At 36.1% G+C, this 12,391-nt stretch overlaps 1 protein-coding gene across 1 annotated transcript in view; it reads right to left on the bottom strand.

The window, feature by feature from the left end:
* ITGA1 (integrin subunit alpha 1) overlaps window positions 1–10,532 on the bottom strand; it is a 190,376-nt gene extending 179,844 nt beyond the window's left edge. The window contains exon 1 of the mRNA XM_051990626.1: window positions 9,488–10,532. Coding sequence (XP_051846586.1) covers window positions 9,488–9,545 — 58 coding nt within the window. The 5' untranslated portion in view covers window positions 9,546–10,532. The remainder of the gene's footprint in view (window positions 1–9,487) is intronic.
* Window positions 10,533–12,391: the final 1,859 nt, after the last annotated feature.

Here is a 12,391-nt window from a genome sequence, read left to right as displayed (position 1 = left end):
TATAGTCTTCTCCAGGTTTTTAAAAAGCTACTCTTTAAAAACAAACAAAAACAAAAACAAAAAAGAACAAAAAAAGCTGGTCCAAACATATCTTTCCAGCTTCATAATACATTACTCCCATTCTCACATTATAGGGTCCAGAAAAACGGGCCCTTTCTCCATTCTTCCCATATGATTGTTCATCTTCCATCTCTGTGCCTTTGCATTGATCTTCCCCTTATGCACCTTTGCCTCACAGAATCCCTTTCTTCTTTTAGGATACAACTCAAGCACCACTACAAAGTCTGTCCAGATTCCATCAATTGCTAGAGCACTCCTTCCTTCACTTACTACCTTAAACTTAGCTACCTTGTATTCATTTCATATATACATATTTACATTCTCATTTATATTATTTCTGCCAATAGAATATCAGCTTCTTCTGAGTAAAGATTTTTTTTTCATTTAAAATACATAACATATATACACACACATATATGTGCCTACTCTAGCACAGGCTTTTTAATAAATGTTTGTTGGTAAGTTGATTGATTAATTAATTATAATGACTGTATTTGCCATCAGATAAGTTGAGGAAAAGCACCATCTTCCTTTTTTGTAGGGTAAGAGACTGGAATTCTGCCTCTATAGTAAGGCACAGTTGATATTTTGGTTGCTTTTGCTGAACTGCTTTTTCTCTATTTTTTTAAATGCTTCTTTCAAAAGAAAGTGATGGGTTGACAAGAGAAATACTGTGAAATCAAGGCAAAATAAAGACAAAAGCTACCCATAAAATGTGATTAAAAGAGAAAATAAATGAGTTAGATTAGACAGTCTCTAAAATTCTTTTCAATTCTCAAATACTAGAATGTTCAAATTAAAGATTAAGTACTGGACTAGAACCAGAACAAGTCTAGTCCTGGGTCTGCCATTTACTAGTTGTTTAACTTTAAGCAACTGTATCTCAGTTTTTCTTGTGTACACTTGGGTATTATAACATCTTTAATACTTGCTTGATGGGATTGTTGTGAAGCACCAAGGGAACTAATATATGTGAAAGTGCTTTGTAAACTTATAAAACCCTTTACAAATATGAAGTTTATATATATATATATATATATATGTATTCTTGGCTGGGAATCAGAATTCTGGAGTAACTCTGGCAGAATGCCAAATTGGTCACTTTGAAAGAATCAGTTACTCTTGTTTGGAAAAGTTGCTATTGGTGTGGCTGATTGAAGGAAGGTGTCTGACAGCTAATCAGTTCCCTGACTTGTCTCTGCATTGCTCTTTTTTAGGTTTCACTGGGTATAAAGAGTGGAACACTGTTGCTTAGGAGTCATAGAATGATACATTAAAAGTTTCAAGAGACCTTAGAAACCAGAGTCCAATCCTTTTATTTTAAAGATGAGGGAACTGAGTCTGAGATTAAATGACTTGATCAGGGTCATACAGCTAATAAATTCATAAGATCATAGAATGGGAGACTAAGAAGTGGAATGGATTTTATAGGTCATTAAGTCCAAACCACAACATCGTGTCTAAGACATAATTCTAACTCAGGTTTTTACAAGATCAAGTATAATACTTTATCCACTACTGTGCTTATTTAGAAGCACAATTATTTCTGCTGTTAGGATATTATAGGAAGCTTTAGGCACACAAATAAAAATTGGCTCCTTTTGAGTTCAGGAAGAGACTTGGATTTGTGTATCATGGACATGAAAACACTAAAATATAACAATATGTTGGTTTGTTATTAAAACCAAAAAGAATAGATAAATCTCAAAATCATTATTTGGAGGGCAGCTAGGTGGTGCAGTGGATAGGCCAGGAAGATCTGAATTCAAATTCAGCCTTACACACTGTATGATCCTGGAGAAGTCAATCTTACACAGTGTGTGTGTACATTTATATAGTACCTACTATGTTCCATCTCTATTTGACTCAGTTTCCTTATTTGTAAATGGAGATAATAATAATACCTACTTGGCAGGGTTGTTGTAAGAATATATGAGATAATATCTATACTATATAGTGCTTGGATCAGTATTTGGAACATTATAGGCACTATATAAATGATAGCTCTTACCATTATTATTTGTTGTTATTTAGTCACGTCTGACTTCATGACCCCATTTGGTGTTTTCTTGGCAAAAATACTAGAGGGTTTTGCCATTTCCTTCTCCAGCTCATTTTTCAAATGAGGAAACTGAGACAAACAGGTTTATATGACTTGTCCAGGATCACATAGCTAATAAATGTTTGAGGCCAGATTTGAGCTAAGAAAGATGAGCCTTCCTGGCTTGAGGCCCAGCACTCTATCCACTGTACAAACTAGCTTTCCCCATTGTTAGTTAGAAACCTTTTTTTAAGATGTGAGGTGTAGTTGGATGAGAAACAACTTAAGTAGGTGTTGTTATGAAACAGAGACAAATATTGTTTTGAAATAATAATAATAGCTAGCATTTATATAGCTTCTTAAAGATTGTGAAGTTTTTTGTTTTATAAATGTTGTAATTGTACTCTCACAGCAACTGTGGGCAGAGGGTACTATTATTATTATTTGTTTTATAGACAAGGGAACTAATGCAGGTCAAGGTTAAGTGACTTACCTGGGGTCCCATCAGCAAATAAGTGAGGCTGAATTTGACTTTGGGTCTTCTCATGTACTTGTTCATCTCTTATCCATAGTGCCAGCTAAAAAGAAGCTTCTGTAGCACTAGGTTTCTTAATTGATAGCGGGGGTATAGTGAATAGCATTCTGGTAGAACTTGTGGTCTGGAGGACCTGAGTTCAAATTAATTCTCAGAAAATACTCAGAAAAGTTACTCTGGGGAAACTTCTGATTGCCTTCATCTCCTGAACTGTAAAATGAAGAGAATAATAACACATACCTCCTAGGATTTTTGTAAGGATTAAATGAGATAAAATTTGAAAAACATTTAGCAAAGTGCTTGGCAATAATATATTGTCGTTGCCATTTAATAAATCCTAAATAAATGCTAGTTATTATTATTATTATTATTATTCCCATAATGTATAAGCTGGAAGAATGTAATTCCCGCATATGAGCACCAACAGACTAGAGGATGAACTTCTGAAAAAAAGTGAGATCTGCCTATGTATTATACTGAGTTGTTTCCTAGTATGTAGTTCTGATCATCACAAACTATTCATAGTTCTCTAATGCCTGCCAAATCAGGTACAAATTCCAATTTAGATTTAGACAAGCTAAATTGGATGATAACTTGATTAACATATATAGTTCCAGTGGACAGTAACAACATAGGATGTGGCCAGGCTATACTAAAGTTGGGATCATATTTCATGGTAGTCATCATTACATGAGTTTCTCTGGAAAATGTCATGTGCTACTTTTAAAGGCTACTACTAAGAGGAGCAATTATCTCCTTGAGTCAGTTATAAGCTTGGCTCTGGAAATCTATGTCAGAGGTAGAGGGATAATTTTCTAATTTCTGCATTCCAGATTATGAACATAAAAATTGCTCTGATAATAGATTTTTTTAAAAAACAAAAAGAGCTATGGCACAATGTTTACAAGTTGTTTTAGATTAGTATCTTTTTGAGGATATTATTAAAGATGAATAACTCCTAAGTTCCTCTGAAAGTCTACACCATTTCCTCCCCAGGAAGTATGATGAACCAGTTAAATCCATTGACATTTCTTAATTCCCTATTGAACTTTCTTTGACAGTGACTAAACTTTTCCTAGTCACACATAATGAACAGACAGTCTACTCTGATTTTAGAACTGCAGTGGTGATTTCTAGAATATTGTTAAATTCCGCTTCTTTGCAAGTAACTAAATAATACCCCTAAGGTTTTGACTTTGACTTTATTTCATAAAAATCACATTTGAATTTGACAAGTTGTAAATCTGAAAACAGAATCATCAATGGCAAAGAAAAACAAGAAAGAGAAGGGAGAAGGGAGGGGCTAAAGATTAGGCCAGTTGAAAAGAAATCATAGAAAAGTCAAGAGAAATGGACAATGATGAGCTTTCATGAGAGTTTGTGAGCTACCAGAAATAGCTTTATTTGTAATGTGATTAGGAAGGAAACAAAGTTGCGTTAGTTAATCTATCTCATTGTTATTCTCCTTGTCTCTACCCTGGAAGTTTTTTGGATCTACCACTTGATTTGAGACCACTCTAATTGTTTCTTATAATAAATTATTTGAAGCACCAAATTTCATAGAATCATGGGATCTTAGAGTGAAAATCTCAGGAATGGGATTGTAGGAAATGAAGTTGGAGGCATTTAGTGAAACTTGAATGAATAACCTTCTATAAAATTTCAGACAAATTGGCATTCAGTCTATCCCTGAGCATTATTAATGATGAGGAATCCATTATGTCAAGAGCAAGACCAGAAACTGGAAATTGAATAGATGCCCATCAACTGGAGAATGGCTAAGTAAATTATGGTATATGAATGTTATGGAATATTATCGTTCTGAAGAAATGACCAGCAGGATGAATACAGAGAGGCTTGGAGAGACTTACATGAACTGATATTAAATGAAATGAACAGAACCAGATATAATTATACACTTCAACAACAATACTATATGAGGATCAATTCTAATGGAGATGGCTGTCTTCGGCAATGAGAGGATCCAAATCATTTCCAATTGATCAGTGATAAACAGAACCAGCTACATGTAGTGTAAGAACACGGGGAAATGAGTGTGGACCACAACATAGCATTTGCACTCTTTGTTGTTGTTTGTTTGCCTTTTTGCTTTTCTTCCCAGGTTATTTTTACCTTCTTTCTAAATCCGATTTTTCTTGACCAACAAGATAACTATATAAATATACATATATATATACATATATTGTATTTAATATAAACTTTAACATGTTTAATTATGTATGGGACTGCCTGCCATCTAGGGGAGAGGGTGGAGGGAAGGAGGGGAAAAGTTGGAACAGAAGGAACTCCACCTTTGAGTCAAATAAATATAAACCCTCTTTTAGAAAGCCTTTCAAAAATGTACAATATGTATATATCTGTGTCAATATGTGTGTATAATTACATACATGTTTATCTATATTTATACTTATGTATACATACATTTATGCACATGTGTATGCATACATATTTACACATATTTTTTGTTTGTTTATTCAACTGATTCTCATATAGTTTAGGATCATTTGACTGTCTTGATAGCTTTTCCCTAAACATGCTTTAGTTTATCAATGTCTCTCCTAAAAGGTGGTATCTGATACTAATCCTTGTATTTCATCTGTGACCTGACCAGGTTTTGACAGGCTAGAATATGGAGTCTGAGTGCAGATCAAAGCATTTTATGTTCACTTTGTTGTTGTTTTTTTCTTTTTTAACCTAAGTGTAGTACTTCACATTTGTTCCTCTTATATTTGATCATTTCTGATGGTTTTTAGCTTTTCTTTCCAGTTTGTAATGATCTTTTTCAATTCCAGAATATCAAATAGATATATTAGAAAATCCTCCCATTCTTTTATTATACACAAATTTACTAAAGTTGCTATTTTTGCCTTCACCAGAGTTATTGATAAAACTCTTAGAATAGAAAAGGATTTAGGACAGAGACACCTCCCCCAAAGTTAATATTACTCCATTGATAAACACTTTGAATAAAGACATTAAACCATTTATCTTTTTTAGAAGGATTTTTTTATTCTTTGTTCTTGCATTATTGACAGCTCCTCTGATTTCTCTGTCATTTTAGTAAGTAGCTTGATTGCCTGCCAGTTTCACTTCAAATAGGAAATCTTGCGTGTAGAAGATGTTATTCAAAGCCTTGCCTATGACATATTTGTGAATTATAAATGACAATTCTAAAATTCCTTCCACTATCATTTATCTTTTTTGCATTTTTAAAAGCCAAGAGGTCCCCTTTATATTCTGATAGTGCTAGGCTCATATATAAAGGATCACTCAAATAATTCTTCAGTAGTCATGAGATTACTAGAATGTGTAACTTGGTGATACTCCATATCTATAGGTCTTCATGGGAAGAACAAGTTAAAATGGAAAATAGTTGTGTGGACCATAAGGAGAATTTCATGATAGCAACAAAGTGATAAACAATAGATTAGTCTACTGAGAAAATGTGTAATATTTGCAAAATCAGATGATAAGATCATAGATAATGCACTAGAATTTCTTATTTAACTCCAAGGTCCTTTCCAGTTCTAAGCCTATGATTCTCTAAAGAGTCACAATAGATTTGCTGTGTAGGACTTAATGGAACCTTTCATTTTAGGGATGAGGAATCCTAGACAAGGAGAGGGTGTCATTTAGGTAGTAAGTAGCAAAAGTTCAATCTTCTTTCCATTGTAATGAATATTTATAAACCTCTCCAGTAAGATTTAATCATTCTTATTTCTTCTTGGATGTGTTTGAGTCTTTGAGGGCTTTATATTGGGCTCAGATTCCAGGCTGCAAGTGGCTCCAGGATTCCAGAGCCCAAATCAGATTAATATGTAATTGTAAATGTTTAACAAAATAAATAAAAACATAATACAGTATCAAAAATGTTAATTTGTGTTTTTTTTAAGACAATTAAGTCCTCTTGGAGGACTCATTTTTATTTGTTTGACACAACTCAATTAAAAAAAAAAAAAAAAAAACCATAGCACCTGTTCTCAATGAGTTGGAAGTCTTGGGGATAGGATATGACTTACATGGTGAAAAACCAAACAAATTAATAGTCTATATAATAAACTATGAGTATCAAAATAATTACAATGAGAATTCATAAAAAGAAGAGTTGAATGAACTGAAAATCCTAGAGAAAGCTTTTAGATTCTGAAGGACAGTCAACCTGTAGAGAAGTCAAGAAGCAGGAAGGAAGTGAATTGAATAAAAACTATATGCATGATGGAAGAAAAGATAATGCTTTCAGAGGGATGGTGATAAGATTAGCAGCCTGACTGGCATGAGGGCTTATTACTTTACATTTTATGAGGCAAATTAAGGCAAACCATTGTGCTTTGGGTTTCCCTTTTTAAATATAAGTGGTTTAGGGATAAGAGGTCTAAAATCCTTTCCAGCTTCAAGTTCTGTGAACTTTCTATATACTAGAGAGAGCAGTGTGGGATAGATGATGTGAGATAAGATCACAGAGGGCCTGCAATATCATAATGAAGAACTTGAACTTCATCTAATAGGCAATAGGGAGCTATTATTGAGAAAGGACCTATTATGGTAAAAGTTATGTTTTAGGAAAATTTATCTGACAAAAGCATACAAGATTTATTAGAGGTAAGTTTATGATTTAGAGGCAGAAATAAATCATTATAGTACTTTATAGATGTTTATTGATGAGAGCCTATGCTAGAGAAATAATCATTGCATTGGAGAGAAAGGGATGAATTTAGAGAGATATTACTGAAAAACTGATGAAATTTAGTGACTAATTGGGTGTAAAGAATTAAGGAAATAAAGAAGTAAGATGATGAATGAATGAACTAAATCTTTGGGGATTCAAATTGCTAACTGCTGTGTCTTCATTTTGGGAACCTGTTGATAATCAAGTCTTTTCTTATCTTCAGGTATCATAGGATTAGGCACAATATTATTACATTTGTTACAGAAATTTTAAAAGTTTTAATTAATATACAAAACTTCTTGGGAAAAACTAAATATAATGGATGTTATTTTCCTTTTGATCCTTGTTTGATTATGTAGAAAAGGCTACTTTATCTATAAAATGAGGGATTTAGACTAAATGGCTTTTGAGTTCTCTTTCTAGCTCTAAATTTATGCTCTTAGAATCTCATTCTTATTTTAACTCAGCTACTATGATCACACACACAAATACACAAACATACATATATGCGTGTGCGCATGTGTGTGTGTGTGTGTGTGTGTGTGTGTGTGTGTGTGTGTGTGTGTAAAGACCATAAGAAGGATAACTTGCTATCAGTTTGCCATCTCTTCTGTGTCTGGGTTCATTGGTCATTAGTATTCTCTTAAGTGTATTCTCCTAAGTGACTTCTTTATAACTAAGTGTTAATTAAAGTATAGGGAAAATAGAATTAATTGATCTTGAAGCTATTGTAGGCCTTTGACATGTTATTTTATGAGTATCACCTTCCTACTTATTCTATTTCATCTTTAACCAAAGGGGTCCTTGACTACTGTGGTTCATTTTATAAAATGACAAGGAACAGCTTTATTAGTGGTAAAGATTATTCTGGTCTTGAGCAACTCAGATCCAGTTAAGTATTTCCAAATATGTGTCTGTGTGTAATGACAGTAGCTGGTAAATTAAAGAGCTCATTGGCTTGCAATGCTGTTCTTGTGTGACCATTGTTTATATTACTGGAAACTGCCTGTGAGTTGTTAAGTGTGAGCATGAAGGGCCCACACATCACAATAGTTCCATAAGAATCCTTTCTTTCCTCCTTTCAACATTCTCATGAAGAACCAAATTATCTTCTTGTTAATAATTTCATTAATCTATATTGTTTCTTTACAAAGGTTAGCAATATCTCTTTCCTTTTTTATTAAAGAGAAATGGGCTCACAGTATATAGCAGCTTAAATAAAAAACTAAAAATAGACTATATACTAACAAGTAGAAAATTTTGGTGATACATCTTAGAAAATACTGTAAGGTATTAACTCTTGTGGGAACAGTCTATGTGAGTCATCCTCTCATTTTTCTACATCCCTGGCACTTCACATGTAGATTCCTACATATTATTTGCTGGGGAACTATTGGGGAAAATAAAGAACAACAACAACAACAACAACAACAACAACAAACTGTGGATAACACTGCTTATTTGCCTAATTTCTTTTTAGAGTTAATAGAGTTAAACGTTCACCAATTACTTCTCACTTTAAAACTTTTCCTGTATCCTCTGCCCCACAACATCTCCACACTAGAGTGATCTGAAAATATCACCTCAGAGTCAGGAAAAAAAAAATTTGCATACGTCTCTTCCCCTAGTCCTGAAATAGTGATTATTCTGAAAGCCGGATGTCAAGGACATACAATATTTCGATTCATGAGCAACCTGAGTATAGAGATTTGAATTTGGCATAGACTGCCTGCTGCCCATCTTCCTCCTCCAGCTCAATACAGCCCCATCCAACCCTAAACATAAGTCACTCACTAAACTCGTAACTGTAATTAAAAACACTAAATTATTTTCCATCGCAAGAGGGCTTTAATTTAAAATCCTATTTTCACCTACGGTTTAAAGTTCCAAACAGTCATCTCTTATCCTCTAACCCCAGGGTGAAAAATCAGAACAAATTCTTAGTCAAACCAAACACAAAACTCTTTTTATACTCTCTAACCTGCCCGTACTGGCTCCAAAATCTGAAGTGTTTTTATTGCTTTTCCCATCCCTCTTTTCTCCACAACTCATATTTGTCCCGAATCCTAGCCTCACACCCTTAATTCTTCACTTCAACCCTCAAGCAAAGGGGAGAGAGAAGGGAGAGGGGTAACGATGCTTAAAGAAAGATGGGATTTCTTACCGATAAGCAACCAACATGCGACAGCGACACCTGGCCTGGTGCAGCACTGGCGGGCCATGACCAGCCTGGCACAGGCAGGAGAGATAGGGCAGGCTCTCTAGGGCTCCCTGTCTCAGCTGGGACACGCTTCAAGTTGCCCTGAACAAACCGGCCGGAGCGCTGCTTCTGAGATACTTCTTCAGTTCTTCAAACAGCTGTGGCAGCAGCAGCAGTGGCAGTGGCAGTGGCAGCGCAACAGCAACAGCAGCAGCAGCAGCCGAGGGGGTAATTTCCTGTGTTTTCGGCAAATGCTTCTAAGTCCTCTCCACGCTTTTCACATCCAAGATGAATTGCCACATCGCCCCTCCCTTTTCGTTCTTGGTCTTTCAAATTGCAACTGGCTGATTCCCAAAATCTGTGCTCATGTACAAATAAAGCAAGCTTCACTCGGTGTTTAGGCTAAAGTCCACGGAGAGAGAGAGGCAAACCTTAAAGGGACATCTGCATTCTATTGAATGGGAGATCACCCTCCCCGTGCCACCTCCCCAGGGTCGTACAAATGCTACTGAGAGCTCGTTTAGGAAACTTTCAGTGAAACTTCTGGGTGGCGCGGGTTCACTAGCAAGCTCCGCCTTCGCACTCTTTCCTTCTATTTAGGACAATTACACTGAGACCCTCTTTAAAAGTACGTTTTCTCTTACTAGAGGTGAGACTTTCCCTCAGGTCCCGGCTGTCAAAAAAATCAGATGCACTTTCCTCGCAGGCAAAGTAAATAACATTTTGTCCCTTTCCTGCGAATCATTTTCGTCACTGTCTCTATGTAGGATAAATTATAAAGCAAATCCCCTCTTGTCTCCCCCAAATGGAGGCTTCCTGCCCTGACCACTGATTCCCCAAAGAGTGTTTTTTCTTTGTTTTTATGAGTTTGCTTACGTAATTTTATTAAACAGAGAGGGGTTGAACAAGTGGTGCAAGATATACTTTTCTTTAGGAAGACAAAGAGGAAAGAGAGGAAAATAAGAATATGTTCTAGGAAGGGAGAAAGGGTAAAGGAAGAGGAAAACAACAGGGAAGGAAGAAAGGAAAACAAATTCCTTAGAAGAGGAATGTGTGTGGGCTTTTTTGTTTAAGATTCGTTACCCTGTTTGTATACTGGAATTGCCTCTCTTCTAAATCCCAGTACTTTCTATAGAAATATACTAAGGAACTTTCTGTAAAATTTTATAAATACAGAATGCTTTAAACCATCTTTAGGTGAGACCTCACAGCTTTCCTTTGAGGAACTGAAGCCAAAGAAAATTCAAATGGCTTGGCCAAGACTATGGTCCCCACCAGTAGAAGACTAGGGAGCAAGGATTTAGGGTTATACTTGGGTTAGAAACTCAGGAACTCAAGTCACCAACATGTTTGTTGTTTATCCAGTAAATATTTTGGGTACAGATTCAAAGCAATTTTTCTTACAACTCATTTTTTACAGCTATTGTGTCAGAAGTCTGGAGATTCCTCCTAACAACAAGTGAATTTGGCAGATACTTATATCTAGGAACAAGATATATTGCCATAGGATCAAATAAATGAACCTAAGGTTCATTACTACTAGTCTAGAACATTTGTTGCTTCTGATAGGTACTCAAAAGTGTTTTGATTATTTGGAGCTCTGGTTAGATGAGATAAACCAGATCTGCAGCTGGAGACTTGAGCCATGGATTTAGACAGGTGGTGTGTGTGTGTGTGTGTGTGTGTGTGTGTGTGTGTGTGTGTGTGTTGTTTTTGTGTGTGTGTATGTGTGTGTGTGCGTGCATGTGCACGTGTGTGCATGTACACATTTGTGTAAGAGGTTATTTCCAGCTTGATTCACTTTTATGCAGGAGTGAATTTGAATTAATTCAAGCTGATTATTTTATTTTCAATGTGAGTATTTATTTGCACCTTGGAAATTGGCAACTGCTATAAATCAGGGTTTGGTTTATTGTTTTGTTAACTGACTAGATTTTGAAAAATGTTGATTATGAAGATTAAACTTGAAATTGTCCTATGAGAACATCTTTTCCCTGCCCAAGCTAATTGTTGACCACTTGCCAGCACACTCCTACCTTTATGTGAATACTGAGAAAAGAGTCATCTGGGAATCATGAAACTGCAGTTAACAAACGAAAAGTGTTGATTTACACATAGATAAACAGGTAAGATTTCTTTCTTTCTTTCCTCCCTTCCTCCCTCCCTCCCTCCTTTCCTTTTTTCCTCCCTTCCTCCCTTCTTCCTACCCTCTCTTCCTTCCTCCCTCCCTCTCTTCCTTCCTTCTTTCCTCCTTCCCTCCCTCCTTTTCTCCCTCCTTCTCTTCCTTCTTCCTTCCTCTCTTCTTTCCTTCCTCCCTCCCTCCTTTCCTTCCTGCCTTCCCTCCTTTTCTCCCTCCCTCCCTTTCTTCCTTCCCACCTTCCCTCCCTTCCCTCTTTTCCTCCTTTCCTTCCTTTCCCTCCTTCCCTCATTTCCTTCTTTCTTTCTCTCCTTCCCTCCCTCCTTCTCTTCCTCTTTTCTTCCTCCCTCCCTCCTTCCTTCCTTCCTCTCCTTTCTTTTCTTCCTTCATCCCTTCCTCCCTCCTTCCTTCCTTCTTCCCTCCTTTCCTGCCTCCCTCCCTTCTTCCTTCTTTCTTCCTCTCCCTCTTTCCTTCTTCCCCTCCCTTCTTCCTTCCTTCCTCCACTCCCTCCCTCCCTCCTTCCTTTATTCTTTCTTTCCTTCCTTTCTTCTCTCCCTCTCTCCCTCCTCTCTTTATCCTTTTCTTTCTCTTTTCCTTCCATTTCTGTTTTGCTTTTCTTTCCTAGATTGAAAGAATATTGGCTCCAGAGCCTTATCTCACTGCTTAATGCACATGGATTCTATCTGCTTATTTCTAGTTTGGTCTGGTTTGTCCCTTCTTGAATTTGACCC

This window comes from Antechinus flavipes, chromosome 1, assembly GCF_016432865.1.
Source record: "Antechinus flavipes isolate AdamAnt ecotype Samford, QLD, Australia chromosome 1, AdamAnt_v2, whole genome shotgun sequence".
Classification (NCBI taxonomy): Eukaryota; Metazoa; Chordata; class Mammalia; order Dasyuromorphia; family Dasyuridae; genus Antechinus; species Antechinus flavipes.
This window is presented reverse-complemented; position numbering and strand designations above follow the sequence as displayed.